Source organism: Astatotilapia calliptera, chromosome 23 (genome assembly GCF_900246225.1).
Source record: "Astatotilapia calliptera chromosome 23, fAstCal1.2, whole genome shotgun sequence".
Classification (NCBI taxonomy): Eukaryota; Metazoa; Chordata; class Actinopteri; order Cichliformes; family Cichlidae; genus Astatotilapia; species Astatotilapia calliptera.
Window position 1 is genome coordinate 37666165 of NC_039323.1, and position 22220 is coordinate 37688384.

A 22220-nucleotide genomic window follows, 5' to 3' on the forward strand; every position below is an offset into this window, starting at 1 on the left:
ATTGAAGATCAGCCTTATAACTCTCCTGAAACTGAAAATCACATCTCATCTGCTTGTTGAATTCAACTGGCTAAATCCACAAAGAGCAGTGAATATAGAGTAGCAGCCCAGGTCAGCTGTACACAAAGAAAAATCTACTGGAACTAACAGAAGAAATGATTATGTGACTTATTTTTAAGTAATTATTTTCCCCAAGCACTGATGCACCACATCGGTCAGTCCCAGTATTTATGAATCATATTCCTGGCATCAAATTCAAAATGAGCATTTATTTTACAATAAACGATTATATCTCTCAGATTCATTTTTTTGTTTGTTTCTTTTCTTTCAATACTACTCAATAAAATATAGGATTTTGGTGAATTTGTTCATTTATTCACTTCTGACATCATTTCAAGCTACACTGTTAACTTTCCTACACTGCATCTGGCTTAAGTGGGCGAAAGCCCATCTGGATCACCAATTAATGCTGTTTCAGGTGAAAAGTTTCACACCTCACGTTTTTCCTTGAAAATCATTTATCTCCCGTTTCTATTGAACATTTATCATCTCATAAACTTTCTGTGTTGCATAATCAGCACCCTAAATCACAAACACCGTTCTCTACGCAGTACTTTCATATTGGTTTATGTGGGAAGGCTGCCCCCTCGCGTTCGGCAGCTCACCCCATTTCTGATGCAAGAGCACCACCTATCGGCCACGCTTATGGTTGCTCTATGGGGTCATGGAAAATTTCTCCAACTGCCTGGAGACATTCCTGAACAATTACCTGCCATCTACTGGAAGTAGCCGAAGTTACAGTTATTCTTTTTTTCGAACCTGTTGCTTTTAAGGTGGAATTCCACAATCTGTCCATTCACACTCATCACTGATGTTTGCTTCTATAAGTCAACAGTAACAACAAACAGAAAAAATAGATACAGAGAGAGAATAAGCAATGTAGGAGCTATCAAACTTGGTCCAAAACAATTAATTCAATCATTTCACACGTGTCTTTAAAGTCGTAACATTAATCTAACCTTAAAACATTTAAGGGTAATATCAGTATGTTTGCCTTTAAAAACTGCATAATTATTTTGATGATTTCTTTAAAAAGATGTATGCGGGCTATTTTCATTCATTTCTGACGTGTCTTGCAAGCACTGTAGATAACAGGAACCTTGCTTTGCCAGTTACTTTTTAATGAAACTCCAGCGTAAACTCTTCCTGTGTCTAAGAGGAGATCAGCAGTCGGTACGGGCGGGGGAAGGAGCCCGAGGGCTGGGGCTGTGCCTGCCGTGGCTGTAGTGCAGAAACAGCACAGTGGAGGAACCGCTCCACCTTAAGACCTCGGCGGCCCCTCTCTGCTCCCTCTCCCCGGGGAGCAGAGCGGTGGAACCTGGCCACGGCGCACCACAGCCGGCTTGGCACAGAAAAGGTGAGTACGGCTTCTGGAGTCCAGGCCAGCACGATATTGTTCCCATTCCCCAGCTTCCCTTCTTCAGCTGCAGTGACACTTCGCCATGCTAGAAACGGATTAACGTCTAATGAACGTTATACAGCTCTGAGAAAGTAGAACACCGCTTCTATAACAAAGCTTTATCAGGTATACACTAAAAGGGGCCTAAAGACGTTTCCAGTGAAATTCTTCGAAAGTCTATATTATAAGGTGAATGCTAATAAAACCCACATACAGCAATGATACCGTGAGGGGCTTTAAGAGTAACTGTTCTGACAGATAAGCACGGACCAAAGAAGAAAAGTTCCTCTGCCAAGAGCTCTCTCCTCCACAATGATTGATTATCATGGCAACGCTCCAGGTCGCTGGTGCGTTTTCGTTGCGCACGGGATTCGGCCCCACTCAGATCAAAGGGCCCTCAGGAAAGGGGTGGTCCCGGGATATGGGGATAAATAGGAGGGACCGGCTCAGTTCTGACAGAAGGCAGAACAGACCAGACGGTCCTGCAGAGCAAAGACTTGCCTCTGACCTGACAGCTAGATTTAGACACGGAGACATCTCAGTTTTAAAGAAAGAGATAGAGAGATAGAGGCGACCTGTTGGATTTTACTGCCGCAACCCTTATTGTCCTTTAATGAACGGACTTCTTTGCAACAGTTCAAATCTGCACATAACTTTTAAATTAGTTTTGCACTGGATTTGATTTTTTTCTTAGTTATTTGTTTAGATTTATATACGTGTGCGTAATATTGGGTTTTGGGGGTTTTGTGAGTTCAAAGACCTTTTTTTAGTTCATGGTGGATTTTTAAAGGATTTACTTCTTCATTGTAAAGACTTAACTCTCAGTTTATCTTTCCACTTGTCGGATTCCACAGTTCCATGATGTCGTTTTTACCCATTTCCATCAGTTTAATTGCCGCTCTGTGCGTCTGCGCAGCGCACGGTGCTTGGGAGCAGGGCACCGTTGTGCCGGTCAGGTTAGACCCGACGGCCCGGTCGGAGAGCGAAACCGAACCGTGGCGGACTCTTTCCGCGGAGGAGAGCGAGAAGGAGGCGGAAATGAGGGTGTACCGGTTGGACGTATTTGGCATGCAGCTGGTTTTGCGTCTAGAGCCTGACCAGACCTTTTTGGCGCCAGGTTTTGTCTTCCACATCGTGGGGACTCCAGTGTCTGAACCGACACCGAAACCCAATAGCGGAGCCGAGCCGGGTTGCTTCTACTCGGGCACGGTGAACGGGGATGAGCGCTCCGCCGCTGCGCTCAACCTGTGCCATGGACTCAGGGGCGGATTCTACTTCAAGGGCGAAGAGTACTTTATTCAGCCCCTTAACTCCACTGATTTCTTGGGCACGGACGAAGATGTGCATACGATTCACCGGAGAGGCCGGGCAGCTTCGGCTGAGGAGAGCACCTCCAAGTGCGGGGTCAACGAGGATGAGGAGAGGGTGCCAAAGAATCTGGGAAAAGCGGCCAGTCACGGAGCCCCTAACGCAGACCAGACAGGTAATGCTGTGCGCATTTTACACGCTGTTACTCATTTTTATGACGGACTTAGCTGAAATGCGGAGAGCAGCAACATAAAAGAAGCAAAGAAAACCCAACAAGGTTATTTATGTATTTTTAAAAACGAAAAGTATTCAGCTTTAAATATTAAAAAAGAGAGCAAAGATTAGATTTTATGTTAAACGTGTAAATGTAGCAAAAGTTAATGTGTCAGGGTTGCACAGCATGCGCGATGCACTCGACTACCTTTTGACAGCTCTGTCAGCGCACTGCCAGTGAGGAAGGGAGGGGAGGAAAGGTGGGGGTGGTGTGTGTGTGTGTGTGGGGGGGGGGGGGTTAAACTACTTTAAGAGGAAAGAAGAGGAGGAGTGTGGGTGAAGGGGGTTGGGGCCAGTCAGAGCCCGGTATCGCTGAGGCGTGTAAACTCGCCTCCTGGTACAACTCTCACCGGCAGACACTCTTCCCCCCACCCCACCCCCAGAAAGGATTTTCTCCCTTCGCTCTTTCTCTCTCTGGCATAATTTTCCACCAGAGAAGGTCAGTTTAAGAATGCGTGGACCCCGAGGAGGAGGAGCTGTTGGTGGTGTGACGCTGAGTCATGGCAGCCAGGCTGCTCCAGGCACATCCGGAGCTCTCCTGGGAGCCTCTATCCCTCTGAGAAGAAAAAAAAAATAACGGGTCCCTGTAGCTGCTATTTAGGACACTAACTGCCCTCTAGCATTTCTTATAATTGAAGTCATTCAGTTTATCTGGGGCAACTTGCACACTGCAGAACTCAGCAGCAAACGTTGGACTAACAGAATAAATGCTCATTAAACCTCTGCTCTCAGCTCACCACAGGGCCAGGCGTTTTGTTTCCACCCCTCGTTATCTGGAGATCATGCTGGTGGCTGACCAGTCTATGGCCGAGTTCCACGGCACGGGGCTCAAACCTTACCTCCTGAGCATTATGGCAGTGGCGTCCCGCCTTTACCGCCACCCTAGCATCCACAACTCAATCAGCCTGGCGGTGGTGAAGCTGCTGGTGGTGTACGAGGAGGAGCGAGGTCCTCAGGTGTCATCCAACGCTGCCATGACTCTCCGCAACTTCTGCAAGTGGCAGCGACAGCACAATCCTCCAAGCGACCGCCACCCGGAGCACTACGACACGGCTGTGCTCTTCACCAGGACGGTAAGTCAGAGTGTTGGTTTTATGGTAGAGCATATAATAGAACAGGTGTGAAGAAATGGGGAGTATTCACGATCTTGCTCTCCACTTTCTGCTTTGTTAGGACCTTTGCGGTGCCCACTCGTGTGACACTTTGGGCATGGCGGATGTTGGCACGGTGTGTGACCCGGACAGGAGCTGCTCGATTATTGAGGATGATGGACTCCAAGCAGCATTTACAGTGGCACACGAACTGGGTAAGTAAAAAAAAAAAAAGTTTGGCCATGATGTAAAATCTTTTTAATCACATGCATCACTTATTAAATAACTTATTTCATCTCCTCCTTCAGGCCACGTGTTTAACATGCCTCATGATGATGCCCAGCTGTGTTCTGGCATCAACGGTGCCCACTGGGGTTCCCACATGATGGCCTCCACCCTGTCTAACCTGGACCAGCAGCAGCCTTGGTCTCCTTGCTCCGCCCTAATGGTCACCACCTTCCTGGACAACGGCCATGGTCAGTGTCTGCTGGATAAGCCTGTTAAGCCCGAGCCACTGCCCCAGCCCCTGCCCGGGGCAGTCTATGATGCTGACCATCAGTGTAGCCTGACCTTTGATGAAGACTCCCAGCACTGCCCTGACCTGAGCACCACTTGTGCAGCTCTGTGGTGCACTGTGACTACATCCAATGGTTTGCTCGTGTGCCAAACCAAGAACTTCCCATGGGCTGATGGGACACCCTGCGGGCATGACAGCTACTGCTTGGCTGGGCACTGTCTCACTAAGAGCCAGGCCGCTAAACAACAGGTATGACCCAGACCTGATTTAAGCACTTTTTTTCTACATGCTGTTAGTCTGCTGGACCAATCGAGCTATAATTTTTAAATTGCCCTGATTTCAGACTCCTGTTAATGGTGGATGGGGTCCCTGGGGTCCCTGGGGCGACTGCTCTCGGACCTGTGGTGGAGGAGTGCAGTATTCCTTCCGTGCCTGTGATAACCCTGTGCCTGAGAATGGGGGAAAATACTGCGAGGGAAAGAGGATCCAGTACCGCTCATGCAACACAGAAGTGTGCCCAGACACCAATGGTAAGAAATTTTGGCGATTAAATAGAAATAATTCACTTCCCACTCGTTACCTGGGTGTGAATGCTGGCCTGCGGTTATACACTAGCACTAAAGCTGACTTATCCTTGTCTCTTTGTCAGGCCTGTCTTTCCGTGAGGAGCAGTGCTTGGCCCACAATGACATGTCAGCTCAAGTGTCACTGGGTTCAGGCGACGGCGTCGAGTGGGTCCCCAAGTACGCTGGAGTTTCACCTAAAGACCGCTGCAAGCTGGTGTGCAGGGCCAAGGGGACCGGATACTTCTTTGTCCTCAAGTCTAAGGTGAGAGTTTCTAAAGGCTACAAAAAACAATATTTATAGTGCACAAGTTCATTATTACCCTCAACAGTCCTCTAAGTCATGCAGACATCCAAGTGAAAGGATTAATCATTGCACTTTTTCCCCCCACCCTCTGGGTTTCAGTCTCAGCATGGAAAAGTCACCTTTTACCTTTTGAATCTTACAAAGCAAAACTTTAATGTCCCATTTGTGCTTCTCTGCTGACCCCAGGTGGCTGACGGCACACCATGCAGCCCTGATTCCACCTCAGTCTGCGTCCAGGGCCAGTGTGTGAAGGCTGGATGTGATCGTATCATTGGCTCCAACCGGCGCTTCGATAAGTGTGGCGTGTGTGGCGGAGATGGTTCGACCTGCAAGAAGGTGTCAGGCTCTATGGAGCGTGCCAGGTAGACATCTGAACTTAAAATATTCATCACTCTTGTATCAGATTCTTTTTTTAATATATATGTTGCTAAATTTACCCTCCATCTGTGTCTGTTTCAGGCCTGGTTACCAGGATGTTGTAACTATCCCTGCTGGTGCCACACACCTCGACATCAAGCAGCGTGCTCCAGCCAGTAGTCGTCACGATAACAGCTACTTGGCAGTGCGGCGCCAGGATGGAACCTATTTACTTAATGGTGATTACAAGCTGATGACCATGGAGACGGACATTCCCCTCCCAGGGGCACTCTTGCGCTACAGCGGCTCCTCAGCCACTCTGGAGCGCATCAGGAGCTTCTCCCCGCTCCCTGAGGCCCTCACAATCCAGGTGCTTTCCGTAGGGGAATCCCCGAGGCCCAGGGTTAAATACAGCTATTTTGCCCCTCGTCCCAATCATGCTGCTTCATCCTCCAACAACAACAACATTGGAGGCCGTCGGAAGTCTATCAATGCCATCCAAGAGGTGGGAGGAGCCGAGTGGACTCTGAGGGAGTGGGGTCCCTGTTCCCAGACCTGCGGAGAAGGTGTGCAACAGAGAGCGGTCGTGTGCCTGGACTCCCAGGGACATCCCTCTGGAGACTGCCCAGAGGAGCTTCGCCCTTTGGCCTCACGGTCCTGCGCCCTCCATTCCTGCCCCTCCTGGCTCCTTGGAAAATGGTCACCGTGCTCTAAGACCTGCGGCCGAGGTTTCCGTAAACGTGCGCTGCGCTGCATCGACCACAACGGGCGCACGCTAACCAACGACAGCTGTGACCCCAAAGACCGTCCGCGACCCCTGCTGGAGCTGTGCGATCAGAGTGCCTGCTGAGGACTGCATATGCAATCTAACCTTCTGTTACACCAGCACTCAGAAAGACAGCAGATTAAAAACTCTGATCTTTTCTGCCCACAGAGGCTAATGAATGTTTACATCCAGAGTGAGAGTGCTGCAGAATTCAGTGTGTCCACAATTGTCACTGTAACTATCAATATTTAGCCATTCCCTCCATCAATCCGGGGGTTAAATGTTGAACAGTAGGACTGAACATAGCTTGCTGCCTGTCTGTCCTCCTTGTAAAGCAGTGGCACATTTCATTTGCGTCCCATTGAGGGGAAGAACGCATGGACATTCCTGATTTCCCTAAAAGAGGATGCTGCTTATCATACCAATGTCACACCTGTGTGTGTGTGTGTGTGTTTGTGTGTGTGTCAGACAGTATGTGTGTGTCATAATTTTAATGCATGTATATAATGTTTGTCCAAGCTGGGCTGGACAGATAAATAATGGTTGGAATGGGGGAGGAGCTTAATCGCACAGTATATAAAGAGACAAAAGGAAGAGAATAGCTCATAATCTAACTGCTCACCCCATCAGGTATGGAAAATAAGATGGCTCATGGTCATGTCCAAACTTCAGTCTGCATTTATTTATCATAAACCTGAAGCACTTCATCTTCTTTTCTATTCTTTTGTTTTAGCCAGCGGCACATTGTAACACCCAGTTTCTCTGAATGCCTCAGTATAGTGTTTTTTAGCCATATCTTGCCCTCGTCTACACAGCCTTCCAAGAGGGAATTCCTCAAAGACCAAAGAGGTGTGTGTGTGTGTGTGTGTGTGTGTGTGTGTGTGGGTGAACATGCGTGTGCGTGGAGGCCTAAAGAGGGACGTGTCTCCTACTACTACTTCATAAGTAAGTCTCTCCTGCCTTCTGTGAAGACACCATGTTTTGTTTTGTTTTCCTTTTGTATAGAATATCCAAACTTTATTTATTTTTGTACAGCCTGTTAAATATAACCATGTGGCTTTTTAAAAAAATATTATTTTTTATTTGTTATTGAGGTCAAAGAAGGAAGTAGAATATATAGAGTATTTATACAGTGTTTTATATATATAAATGGTCCTAGGTTCATGAATAAAACATCGCATTAACTTGTGCAATTTATGTGTCCCGAGTTGTTTGTCTGACTCAAAGTTATGCATTATTAGCAGAGCCCAACGTTTATCAGCCGATATTAGCTATTTGCTGAGATCTCAGTACTGGAATTTATGATGGAGTAAAGAATAAACAAGAGAAACATCCTTTAGCCTTTTTGTACGTGTTGATATTGTTTTAATCTGACAATCGACTATTGTGCGGGCAACTTCCCAACCAGCTCATACAAGTAGAGTCAGGCACAGCATAAGCAAGTAATTCACAACTACATTCTTTTTAAACTGCATAGCCGTATTACCTCAATAAGGACTCTAAAATAACTAAACTTAACAAATGTTAGGGAAATTCCTCTATGTTTCGTATGACTGAAAGAAAAAATATCAGCTAATATGTATCAACTGCTTAAATCAATAAATATTGGTTGGTATCAGTATTGGTCTTAAAATCAGGCTATAACAAATTATAAAAGCAGGCTGTAGCTGCCAGCTGTTTGCTAGGCTCCATCTCCACTAAGTTGACAGGACCTCTCGATTGTGTTTATGGTGTCTGTGGCCCTATGAGCATTTTTAATGCATTTTGTATGACAAACAACATTCCTCCATGTGGGAAAGTCCATCCAAGACATCTGTGCGACAGTTGTGGTCAGTGAAAGCATGTTACCTCGCTAATCCAGTCTATTAGGGTCAGCTGATGCACTCCAATACACACATGCACCTTAAAAAATATCTAACTTTAAAATGAGACTTCACCGAGCCGCTACATTCATCTGTTACATACAGCCCATGGTTCCAGTGAGCTCTGGGGGCCTGTTTGACAACTTCTTCTTTATTATTTATTGATGGTTGGCAAACAGCAAAATGGAGTTTGACGACTTTTGATTTTTGTGTCTTTGTGTGTGATTCAGAGTTCATCCACTAGATGGGACTACATAAATTTTTTCTCCTCCACTATGACTCCATAAACCACTATATTCCATAACTAACCATATAGTGGTCTGTGTCTCAGAAACGTTTGGGTTGCAAAAGGAAAGAGGGAAGGGCTTTAGTCATTTGGGTGAACTGGCCCCTTTAAATAATGGTGTAACTGGACTGAAGACTGCAAAACAATCAGTTCATTAGCTGTTATCAGCCCAAATCTGTTTGAGCTGCTCACAAAACCTTTTTATATGCTCATTATTATCAGAATCAGAGTACTTTATTATTCTGTGAGGAAATTATATAATCACAGTTGCTCCCCGAGCTTCTGAAAAGACAGGGTGAAATATTTTTTCTCTGAAAAATTAAAATCAATGCCAGAGAAGCTTAAAATAATTATAGGAAAAAGTGAATTCCACAACAACTGCAGGACTGACATTTTAATAGTAAGACAGCAGGAATAAATAACAAACAGGAGAGGAGGCACACATTAGAGAACAGGTCACATGACATGATATCATTTTCTCTGCAATTTCTACTCGTAGTTTTAACTGAATAACAAATAACATGTATTTTAAAGTCACAGACAATGAAAACTAACAGAAATCTGTGCTGAATTTGTTATGTTGTAAGTTCAATTCACTTCAATCTGTATAGTGCCAAATAGAATGAAATGATGGCTTTCTCAAGGTGTTTCACTCTGTAAGGTAAGGTAACAAGCTTACAGTATTAAAAAGTAACCCCCAACAGACAAGCCCCTTTGAGCCGAGCACTAGGCCACAGTGGGGAGGAAGAAACCTCTGGCAGAACCAGGCTCAGTGAGTGGGGGCCATTTCACGACTGCTCCAAGGGTTTTCAAAAATAACTTGATCAATTAAAGAGCCATTATGATTTTAAAACTAGCTCATTTAAAGTCTCCAATTAGTTTTAAAGAATGTTTTCAGTGGATATCACAGTTTCCCTACATTTCAGAAACCTTATTTTGTCTGCTGGTGCAGTTGTTCCACCGAAACTTGTATTTTTCTTTCTTTTCTTATGTTAGTCTCAACATCATGGGCTCTTGCATTGCCAGTGCTTCACAGCATTGCAACAAAGAAGTGGATCGCAGATGATCATAAGCATATGATGCCAAATGAAGCTGTGCAGCAGGAGCACGCCACAGATGAATTACAGGAAGCTGTGAAACCAAATGACAGTGCATCACAGGTTGGAGATAGAAATGATGCAGATCATAGCTCACGTGGGTCTCAAGTGAGCCATCTTGAGACCCACATTACTACCAAATTAGTAGAGTTTCCTAAACTCGTGCTAAACAGGAAGCAGGAGCCATGCTGGAACGTGTCGCAGCGTTGAAGAAAAAGCAACAACTTGAGTTTGAGTTGGCCAGGATTAGGCAACATCTTGAGCTTGAAACAGCAAGAGTCAAAGCTGAAAAGGAAGAGTTAGAGCTGGAGACTGCATTAGCTGAAAGCCAAGCAAAGTTAAAGGTCCTTAAAGAATATGAAAGATCTGAAGATGGTCTGAGAAGTTATGTATCAATACAAAGATCGCAAGGTCGAGGAGTTAAAAAGGAAAGGGTTGGCATGATGCTCCCCACAACAAACTGATGTTATCACTGAGTTACTTGTGAAACAGCAGCAGCTGGCTCAGTAGCCAACAAAGGACAGTCCTGTTTTTAGAGGTGATGCACTAGCCTTCATAAGAGCCTCCGAGCATGCAGTAAAGCAAAAGACTGATAACAATCAAGATAAGTTGTATTTCTTGGAACAATTCACTGCTGGCGAACCACAGGAGCTAATTCACAGTTGTGTACACATGACTCCTAGCAAAGGTTACCGTGAGGCCAAACAGTTGCTACATAAGCACTATGGCGATGAGCTAAGGATCGCAAATGCATTCATTTAGAAAGCACTCAAATGGCCCCAAGTGAAAAATGATGACAGCAAAGCATTAAATGCTTATGCTATGTTTTTGACTGGATGTAGCAACATCATGAAGGATGTTGAATTTTTGGAAGAGATGGATAATCCTACCAATCTACGTACAGTGATATCCAAGCTGCCCTACAAAACCCAAAAACGGAGTGTTGAGGCATTTGAATTCCAAGAGAAAAGGGGTAAAAGAGAAAGATTTGCTGACTTCATGAACTTCATAGACCGCCAAGCTAAAATAGCTATGGATCCACTCTTTGGTAATATCCCAGACAACCATGTAATGACAAGTGGAAAGAGTGACCAAAGGGAAAGGTATCCAGCAAAGAAAGAGTTTCGGGGAAGCAATTTTGCCACCAACATTCCACTGAGAACAAAAGACCACAAGAAACAAACATTAAAACAGAAAACTTAATCAAAACAGTGAGTGCTTTTGAGAAGCCATGTTTGTACTGTCAGCAGCCTCACGCTCTTGTTTCTTGTGGCAAGATTAAGAATCAACCACACAAAGAACAAGTAGACTTGTGGAAGTCAAAAGGACTCTGTTTTGGATGTTTGGTTTCTGGGCGTCTCAGCAAGTTCTGCAAACGAAGAATGGAATGTAAAGAATGTTCACTAAAATCTAAAATGAGTGTTAAATACATAGAGACATACGCCTTTTTAGACCCGGGAAGCACGGCAACATTTTGCACTGAAGATCTGCAAAGGAAACTGAATGTTAAAGGAAAGCGTACACAGATACTCCTAAGTACCATGAGTCAAGAAAACCCAGGAGAACAGAAACTCATGAATAGTTTTGTTATATCAGACCTGGAAGTGTGTGGGTTGGAAGATTCCAAGTTCACTGACTTACCCAAGGTGTTTACTCACACTAGTATACCTGTGAGTAGTGGAAACATACCCAAACAGTCAGACATTCATAAATGGTCGTATCTACATGAAGTGAGGCTACCAGAGATAGAGGCTAATGTTGAGCTGCTTATATGAGTTAACTGTGCAAAAGCAATGGAGCCATGGCGTGTCATTAATGGACAAAATGGAGGTCCTTATGCAGTGAAGACTACCATTGGTTGGGTTGTGAACGGACCCATAAGCAAAGAACTAAACGGCACAGAAGACAAAGAACCACATTTCTCAGTAAGCAGAATCTCCTTGGTGGAAGTTGAGAAGCTTCTAGTCCAACAGTACAATATAGATTTTTCAGAACGTAATTATGATGACGAAGAGGAAATGTCACAAGAAGACAAAACAGTTTCTAAGATCAGTAGAAAAGACAACGACCTTTGAAAATGGACACTATAGCATTGGATTGCCGCTCAGGAATGAGAATATCCAAATGCCAGACAACCGTTGTGTTGCAGAACAGCGAATAGCATGTTTGCTCAGGAAGTTTAAGAAGAATCTTCAATTTTTTGAAGAGTACAAGGCTTTCGTGGAAAACATCATCACCAAGGGCTATGCAGTTCATGTGCCAGACCACCAGTTGAGCCATGATGACAACAGAGTGTTCTATATACCACACCATGGGGTGTATCACCCGAAGAAGAGAAACTTGCGAGTCGTGTTTGACTGTACGGCTTCATACCAGGATATGTCTCTAAACAAGGAGTTACTGCAGGGACCGGATCTGACTAACACACTGGTGGGTGTTCTTTTAAGATTCCATGAAGAACCAGTAGCGCTGATGGCAGACATTGAATCCATGTTTTACCAAGTCAATGTACCAGAACGAGATGCTGATCTTCTTCGTTTTCTTTGGTGGCCAGATGGCAAGCTGGATGAGCCCATGAAGAAATATAGGATAATGGTGCATCTCTTTGGAGCTACTTCCTCACCAAGTGTCACCTCATATGCACTAAGAAGAACGGCAGAAGATCACAAGGAAGAAGCGTCTCCAGAAGCTGTTTAGACAGTCCTGTGCAACTTCTACATAGATGACTGTCTGAAAGGTGTAGCTACAGAAGAAGCTGCAGTGAAATTAGTCAGTGATCTTCGTGCTTTGTGTACCAGTGGAGGGTTTACATTAACAAAGTGGACAAGTAACAGTAGGAAAGTGTTGATGTCAATTCCTGAAGAACACAGAGCCAACAAGGTGAAAGATCTGGATCTTAGGCATGACACTTTGCCAGCTGAGAGAACTCTCAGTGTACAGTGGGACATAGAAACAGATACCTTCACTTACACCATAAAGCTGCAAGACAAGCCAATAACCAGAAGAGGCATTTTGTCAGTCATTAATTCCATATGTGACCCTCTTGGCTTTTTAGCACCAGTCATCTTGCCTGCGAAACTTTTGTTGAAAGATCTCTGTAAAGAGCAGCATGGTTGGGACAAAGAGATCAACGAAAAGCATGCAAAATTTTGGAGAAAATGGCAAGAAGATGTTGTACTTCTCTCTAACTTCCATTTGAGTAGATGCCTAATGCCTACAGGTTTGGATGCACTGTTGTTGTGCAGTTGCACCATTTTTCCGATGCTTCAGATTATGCATGGAACTGTCTCCATCAACCTGTTGATGGAAAACAGACGAGGCAAGAGACATTGCGCTTTACTCATTGGGAAATCAAGAGTTTCTCCACTCAAGAAAATCACAATCCCCATGCTTGAGCTGACTGCAGCAGTGATTTCAGTGAGGATGGACAGATTACTGCGACAAGAGCTTCATGTTCCTCTGCAACAGTCAGTCTTCTGGACAGACAGTACAACTGTGCTTAGATACGTTGCCAGTGAAACATCTCGCTTCAAAACCTTTGTTCCAAATAGAGTTTCGCTGATTTGAGAAGCAACCAAACCATCGCAATGGAAGTATGTGACATCGGCAGAAAATCCTGCAGATCAAGCAAGCAGAGGCTTAATGGCAAAGGATCTGTTGGAAGGAGGTTCATGAATTCACAGGCCAAACTATCTTCTAGATGAAAATGAATGTCCAGAACAGCCAGTGAGAAAGAAGGAAAACCTTCAAAATGATCCAGAAGTCAAGACTTCAGCAAGTGTTAATATACACTTAAAGTTGAAGAAGGCATGGAACCAATGAACCGTGTGATTGACTACTATTCAGACTGGAATAAACGGAAAAGATCAGTGGCCTGGATGATGAAGCTAAGGGAGGGGCTGTGGATGTTAAAAGAAGAAAGTGAACATTTCTCAAAAATAATCCAGAAAAATGAAAATGATCCTGAAAAGCAAAAATTTAGGTTGCAGGTGCACATGGAGAAATTTAAATCTGCAATGGAAAGAAAGGCACTTGCTTTGGAGGATCTTGAGGCTGCCAAATCAGAAATTGTTCGCTTCACCCTACAGACAGGAGGACATCTTAGTTGTGGCAGTCAGTTGTTCAAATTAGACCCAGATCTTCGTGATGGGATGCTGAGAGTTGGTGGCAGACTCAATACATCGGGCTTGCCAGAAAATGCTAAGCAACCAACAAAATCTCTGAACTCATCTTGACAGACATCCATCAAAGAACTGGTCACTGCGGTCACAATTATGTGCTGGCGCAGCTGCGATGCAGATATTGGTTTCCACAAGCCAATTTGGCAGTTAGAAAGATAATCAACAAATGTCAAACTTGCCGTAGGATTTCTGGAAAGGTTGGTGAGCAGAAGATGGACACAGATTCCTGTATCAATGCGATTCGACGTTTCATTTGCAGAAGAGGTCAAGTCACCATAATGAGGTCAGATAATGTCACAAACTTTGTGGCAGCTGAAAGGGAGTTGAGGGAAGCCATTCAACGACTGGATAATGACAAAATAGAAAGAGTCCTACAACCAAAAGGTATAAAGTGGATTTTTATCAGCCCAGCTGCTTCACATAAAGGTGGGGTCTGGGAGAAACAAATTCAAACAGTGCGGCGACTTCTCACCGCTCTATTTTTTGCACCTGTACCGTTTGGTTCTTTAGTTGTCAGAATTGTTGTCTGAAGGCCAACAAAGATACCCAACGGTCCATTTGATCGACCTTTGTTGTTATTATTATATATTTAATTTTATTTTCAGTTGTTACAGACGGGACAGACATGGTTGGGGGATAGGAAAGGGAGAAAGAAAAATGAAGGAAAAGAGGGGAAGAGGGAGAGTGAGAAAGGGCACTTAAAAAGAAAAAAGAAATCTCCCGGATCACCTGTTGAGAGAGAAAAAAAAGAGAAAACAAGCACAAAAAGAGAGCAGCGCAATAAACACAACACCATCGCATTTATCTAGCCAAGTGTAAATAACAGTAAATACTAATATTGAATGTTGTTGTGCAGCATGCAGGGCCAACAGCGCACAGTGTGCTTTGAGGTAGCAGCCAAGAAAGGTGTGGTTTGTGTCTATGGACAGTGAACACCCGTGTGTACACCAGTGTGCACACCTGTGTGGATGAGCACGCTTGTATTCAAAAGGTTTCTCTATGTAACGATCTGCTAGAGCAGTGGTTCCCAAACTTTTTTCGCTAGGCCCCGCCTTTGTTTTACAAAAAAATCTTCGCGCCCCACCCCCTCCAACCACACACAGTCATATTTTGCTTTAAACTCCCATCCAGTTTATTTCACACCTTAAACATTTAGTAAACAATGAAACTAATAAAAGTAAACTGCAATAAATTACAGGCAGCAATAAAATAAACTACTAACTCTTACGCCACGTCCACACCTACATGGGTATTTTCGAAAATGCAGCTTTTTTTCTATGCGTTTGGACCTTTCGTCCACATGTAAACAGCGTTTCGATTATTAAATGTTATATTTTTTGTTTGTCAGGTGTCCTTTTTGAAGAAAACACATAGGAGCCACTTGAATGAATGTATATAAACACATTTACATGACGGAAAATTTCAAGGAAATAAAAATGCTCAAATTTGAAAGTTTATACAGTGAAGAAATTTAATTTTACGTTTTATAGCTGAAGGAAATGCCTGTAAATAGTACAGAGAATATACTGTTAATCTACAGAATTTTCCGTTTTATCATTTACGGAAAAGTCCTTCAACTTCCATAATAAAAAACTGAAATTGTACTGGCAGAAAATTACCAGGACATTTTTTTTTTGTTTTTCTATGGAATTCTTTTTTACAGTGTAGCTGTCTAGCTTGTCTGGGTTGCTCCACCAAATACGTGTATATATCTGCCCACTGGATATTTTGCCATCTACTAATGTCTTCCACTCAATCTGTAATATCACAAGGAAGTAATTTACTGGTCATCAAAGTTTATTTGCTCAGGTAGTTTTCCCCGTTTTGGGGGGGATAATTGGTTGATTATCTATCTACCTATTACACTCCACTATACTTCAGTTTCCAAATTACACATGCATCCATACCTACGTCATCAAATGTTAGTAAAACAATTTGCGTGCTTATATGAAATATCCTCCTCCCTCCTTTTGCGCCTGGGAAAATGAAGCTCGTATCACCACCAAAACACAGCACAAATCCTGCCAATGATTCCATTTTTTTTTTAAACTGCAGCAAAACCGCCATAAGTCCTTGGCGAAAAAGGTGAAAAATAGGGCTTTAGGATTGAGGGTGTAACTATTGCACCTATTGTAACTATTAAATATTGTGCACTTGTGCTTTAGATGGAGAAGTTGTACAGCGAGATATCCACAGGCAGGAGTGATTTCCTGTGTCATTCAGCGGTGTATTTGGGTAATCTCAGTCTATCGCCGTACGTGCTCCTGGGACTGGCCACTATGTCATGGAGTGGGTGGGGTGTATTCTCCGGCATTGCCATTAACCTGCCAGTTCAGGTTATTGTTTAATTTCTCATCTCTGTTCGCCTGTGTTTTTGTTTTGTGGTAGTTATCAGCCTAAAGAAACGCTTCTTTAGTTTTGTCTCCCGTGTGTTCTGCTTTTGGGTCCCCTCCTCAAACACACCAGCCATTCCAGCCATGACAACCTCTTAATTTCAAATTAATTAAACCAATTAAACCATATCCAAACTTTATTTATTTTGGACAGCCTGTATAATTATTTGACTTAATAAAATGTTATTTATACATTTTGTTATTAAAGTCAAAGAAGGAAGTGGAACACAAAGAGTATTTTTGCTGTGTTTTATATCTATTTGACCCTTAGTGACCTAAACAATCAGTGGCTTCTAACTGTAACCATCACATCTAAATGACAGTTGTACAGGGGGTTGCTAAAGACTCAGAGTTATCCATTATTAGTAGAGCCCAGCTTATATCAGTCAATGTTAGCTGTTTGCCAATATAACAGAACTGCCATTTATTATGAAAAGAAAGTTTAAGAAGCAAAGGAGAAGCAGCAGAAATACCCTTCAACTATGTTGTGAGTATTGATGTTGGATAATTCATCCATCATCTATTGTGTTGGCAACTTCCCAGCCAGTTGATCCAAGTGAGTAATCCACAACCTGATTATATTTAAAACTGCATTTCCATATTATCTTAGTAAGGACTCGCATGTATCTAGACTTAACAAACATTAGGGAAATTGTTTTATGTTTCATGTGTCAGAAAGAAAAAATACCGGTTAATATATTGGATTTTAAAAATCAGGAAATATTGGTATTGGTATCTGTCTTGAAGTCAAAGGAGCTTGCAAAGAAAAGCGTCTGGACTTCTTTAAGTTACTTGAAGACGTTTCACCTCTCATCCGAGAAGCTTCTTCAGTTCTAAGGTCAAATGGTGGAGAGTCCCAGATATAAACCTAGTGGGAGTGACCCCCCACAGAGGGACAAAAGGACCCCCTGATGATCCTCTAATCGCCTGAGCCAAGGTGTGAAACTGGGTGTGGGTCCCAATCAGCCAGAGTTTCGGGTGAGTTCATTGTGAAACCTGGCCCCACCTTATCATGCGAATTCCTGAGGTCAGATGGCCCAGGATGTGAGTGGGCGTTAAGGCGTCTGGGAAGGGACCTCAAAACTGGATTATAGATGGCAGAGAGTTGGTGTCGTAAACCACCGCCTCTGTTCAAAGATGGTCGCTCACAGTGGACATAGATGGCTTCTTTCACTCCTCTTTCAAACCATCTGTCCTCTCTGTCCAAAATGTGAACATTGGCATCCTCGAAAGAGTGTCCTTTATCCTTAAGATGCAGATGGACTGCTGAGTCTTGTCCTGTGGAGGTGGCTCTTCTATGTTGTGCCATGCGCTTGTGAAGTGGCTGTTTGGTCTCTCCAATGTAGAGGTCTGGGCATTCCTCGCTGCACTGTACAGTATACACCACATTGTTAAGTTTGTGTTTTGGCGTTTTGTCTTTCAGGTGAACCAGTTTCTGTCTGAGCGTGTTGCTGGGTCTGAAATGCACCGGGATGTCATGCTTGGAGAAAACTCTCCTGAGTTTCTCTGATACACTGGCTACATAGGGGATGACAATCATTGTCACGCTCAGACAAAAACTGGTTCACCCGAAAGACAAAACGCCAAAACACAGACTTAACAATGTGGTGTATGCTGTACAGTGCGCACACACACACACACACACACACACACACACACACACACACACACACACACACACACACACACACACACACCAGTAGGTGAATTATCTAAATTGGAAAAGTAAGTTGCAGTACACGAGTGAAAAGAACTCCTTGTTTGTGAGTAAGGTAAGGATGGGTCTGACATTATTCTGTTATTATTCCCATATATATCTGTTCAATTTCATACTTAGATGTAATATAACAAATGTTGTGCTGAGTACATTGACGTCACTCTGAATAAGCCGAGCACCTACCTTCCTCCTCTAAAATTGGTCTAATCAAAGTGAGGCGCTACTTCAGATCCGGCTTAAAAGCAGTCATTGTCATGTCGAGCTACAGTGCAGGAAGTGGAAAATACACTGTCCTTACTGTACGGTCCGGTATGACAGGAAATAACTTTTAGGAAGCCACTGACGTCTTTTTTGCCTCAATGAAAAGTTTGATTGCCACCTCGTCTCTCCTGAACTAGAAGCTGGAGCACATGTGGCACTTCCTGTTTGGCCCCGAGGAAGATGATTTCCCGCCCTGTCGGCTTCAGTGCAGCACAAAGGAAATGATTATCCCCTAATTATAGATGGTTGAGAAGAAAATTGTCTGTCTCTGTAATCTTGATAATAGCATAATGTGTCACCAGCCCAAACAACTGGTCACAGTGATGTTTTGACTTTTTTTTTCCCCTCTCAAATTACAGCTAATAGAAAATCACACAGTTATGGGGGAGATGTCACCTTCAGTGTGAATGTCTAAAATGAAAGCGATGCCTACTTTCTTCCTCTTCTTCTTCTTCTTTTTTTACCTGCTTGTTTTTACATGTCTTGCCGTCACATCATTACAGCTTAAAAGAAACATCTGGAAGGCATTATGAATCATCGCTGCTCGATGTGGGTGGCATTTCCGAGAACTAAATTACCTTCATCCTCTTGCCACCCTTGGTTGCTTGTAAAAGTTTGTTTAAATTATGGCAAATTTGATCCAGTTTTCCCAACTGCAGAGGAAACTGCATTCATATTTTGAGGATCTAAACCCATTACGGCCAAAAGAGGACTTCAGTAGGCCCGTGCAGTAAGTGCAATATGTGTGCAAGCACAGATATGAAAATGTTCATAGTCCTCTAGATAAATTCATGCAATAAACTCTACAGTTTAAGTCAAATTGTTACAGATTACTTCTGAAATCAGGACTGGAGTTTGCACATTTTTTCTTTGGCATGTAGTGATATGTTTCCATCCACGCCTTTTTTTTGTGACTTAATATATCAGCTATAAAAATGTCTGGAGTGTCTTGAATATATAATATGAAACTATTTTATTTCTGCTCTCTACATCCACTAACCAAAAAAAAAAAAGCATGCTTGAGGTTGGGGGTATATTAGTGTTCACATCCTGTCATGCCACTGCTAGCATCTGGCCACATGTCTCTTCGCACTGCTGCAGAGTGATGTGGATGGTGCGTAGTTTGGTGGAAAGGAAAACTGGATCTGAGGTTTCCATATGTATTTTTAACACATACGACCAGTGCCATTTAGCTCCATTGTATTCAAGTGTAGGGCGGCACGGTAGACCATCACCTCAAACTGGTACACATTTTAGATCAGGGGTGTCAAATGCAAGATTTGGCCCAGCACTCCAATCTGGCCCACTGAGGAGCTCTTGAAAACTTGATTTGGGACTTCTTCTTTTTTTTTCTACTGATAAAGGCCTCCCCAGTGGCCATTCATAGTACATCAAGGTGAGTTCAGGATTTCATTAGAAAGCTGAGACGTGCAGTTGATGTTGCACTTCTTTCTCTGTGGTGAAGTCAGCAGAAAAGGACAACTGTTGTGTCTGACCAAATTTCCTAGCACAGTGGGGGGTGCATGGGGGTGGTGGACTTACCCTTTTGGCTAAAGGTGCAATAATGTCCCTCCCCTATATATACTGCCTTTACTCTGCCATGTGATCAGATATATATAATCACTTAAATAAATAATAAATAATGTTTTCTGCTGTCATGGCCATAATTTTTCCTGCACACAATACTCAGAAGGCAGAGGCCTTGAAACACAGACCAGATTTAATCAGAATCAGAATCAGAAAGACTTTATTTATCCCCAGGGGGCAATTAACATACAATAGAGGTAGATAGAAGACAAGGGTAATAAGAACAGGCAATAAGAGTGAGATATACACAGAATATCCAGTATATACAGTTTTAAAATTAATGGTTCTCTGTACCTATAATGCGCCCCATACCCCTGAGTTTGAGGGGCTGTGCACCTTTTTGTGTTCCCCTGTCCCTGACACTGGTCTAAGCGTGTGTGATTCGTGTTGTTTGGCTTGCTGTAAAAAAAAATCCCCTGAGTGTTGTCAGGCAGGTGTGAAGCGGTGTATCGTGCCGCCGTGGGTCATTATCCTCTTTTATCTCAATAGAGGTCGTGATGTGACGGCAGCACGAGAAGCTGCGGCCTGAGATGAGTGGAGGACAAGCGTGTGCGCGAGCACGTCGAAACACGTGCACCTTTCTCTCTCCGCGCCAGGCTGACGGTCACAACGAAGATAAAACAGGAGCCCAGACAGTGCCTTCAAAGTAAAAGCACCAGTGGCTGTAAAATTCATTGTATACCAATATTTTAACTACATCTCATTCCTACTCAACTCTTACCACAGCGTGAACACCTGAGTTGCTATAGTTACCAGACATTTGAACCATAAACTACTAAAATTCAGTAGTGATGATTTGTATGGATACGTGCTATAGAGTCAAAACAAGTCTTAAAGTGCGTAGGTTGACAGTATAGGTCTATTTTCTATTAGTGGCACATGACTAGCACAGGGTTGGACCATGTTTTGTCTTTAGAACTGCCTTAATTGTTCATGAATCAAATCTCCAGTCTCCAAATCCCTAATGTGCCCGATTGAGTTGATACTTGGTGACTGCGGGGGTCAGTGAGTGCAGTGAACTCATTGCTCTCTTTAGGCCATTCTCTGTAAACCCTATAGAGGGTTGCATGGGAAAATCCCACCAGATCAGCAGTTTTTTAGAATATCATACAAAGCATGCAAATACCAACAACCCTGTCATGTTCAAAGTCACCTTTCTCAGTTTGAGCTTCAGCAGGTCATCTTTCAAAGTGAAAATTGCAGAAAATGTTGTTAATTATGGCAATATTTTCAATAAAATGCATGGCTATTCCTGGTTTGGTGATGCTAGCCTTAGACAGGAGTCAGAATTAACTGAAAATGAAAGTAATTATTAGAGGCATGTGAAATGATCCAAACATTGATAGTATTGATACCAATGCTGGTACTAGTATTGGATCGATACTATCGCGATAGGATCGATACTTTGTTTCTATCCTCTCAGTTCAGTATGAAGCGCACTGAATTGTGTTAAAATAGTTATTTTTTGTTGCAACATCCATCTTTTATTTATAGCCTATAGCACATTTAAATAACAGAGCGGACCCAAAGTGCTTCAGGGACAAGCGCATTTTAATTCCAGCTCTTTCAAAATACAAAAAAAGCTGAAAGTTGTGTTTTATTGTTGTAACTAATTATCATGGAAAATAATCATCTCATAAATCATGACACACTGCTCTCCCCTGCTTAAGCTGCCTTTATAAGTTAAAACTATGGGTATCGGTATTGATATCTGGAATACGGGCCTTGTATTGAACTGGTAACTAATTATAGAGCTAGAAAAAAGCTTGTATCATGAAGACAGAAAATAGGCCTAATAATGTTGTTTCACTCAAAAACAACAACAAAACTCAAAGGCTTTATGCCTTTATTCTGAAATCTTTAATTTTTTATATGATAGTACACTCAATGCATATGGAAAAAATAAGATATATTTCTTTTTGAAATGTATTTTTCTTAAGACCTCTCGAGCTAATTAATACTTTCGCGTGAAACGTTTTTAAATGATAAAAATCGTATTTTAATATTAACAACCACTTTCTGTTGTCTGGCAGAAGTGAGATAAAAGGGTGTCTTCCACTTGGGCTTATGGTTTTAGCTTGATTTTTTATATATATACTTCGGGTTAAGAAAAATCTAAATAAATAAACAAATAAAAATAAAAACCATCCATTAATTTTATTTTGAAAGTCTCGGCCAGAAGATTTTATATATAG

General features: G+C 42.9%; 1 protein-coding gene across 1 annotated transcript; it reads left to right on the top strand.

Moving 5' to 3' along the window:
* Positions 1 to 1931: 1931 nt before the first annotated feature.
* On the top strand, positions 1932 to 7744 carry adamts1 (ADAM metallopeptidase with thrombospondin type 1 motif, 1). Its single transcript, XM_026158619.1, has 8 exons — positions 1932 to 2942; positions 3773 to 4113; positions 4214 to 4346; positions 4440 to 4897; positions 4992 to 5178; positions 5298 to 5476; positions 5705 to 5880; positions 5978 to 7744. Exons 1-8 carry the CDS (start codon positions 2318 to 2320, stop codon positions 6723 to 6725), a joined length of 2847 nt encoding a protein of 948 aa, XP_026014404.1. The 5' UTR covers positions 1932 to 2317; the 3' UTR covers positions 6726 to 7744.
* The last annotated feature ends 14476 nt before the right edge of the window (positions 7745 to 22220 follow it).

What these genes read in the sequence shown, in the direction of transcription:
- adamts1 (XM_026158619.1), top strand. Translation starts at nt 2,318, where the DNA reads ATGATGTCGTTTTTACCCATTTCCATCAGTTTAATTGCCGCTCTGTGC. An exon ending in AGTGTGCCCAGACACCAATG is followed by an intron (nt 5,179 to 5,297) that starts GTAAGAAATTTT and finishes TCTCTTTGTCAG; the next exon opens with GCCTGTCTTTCCGTGAGGAG. An exon ending in TCTTTGTCCTCAAGTCTAAG is followed by an intron (nt 5,477 to 5,704) that starts GTGAGAGTTTCT and finishes TGCTGACCCCAG; the next exon opens with GTGGCTGACGGCACACCATG.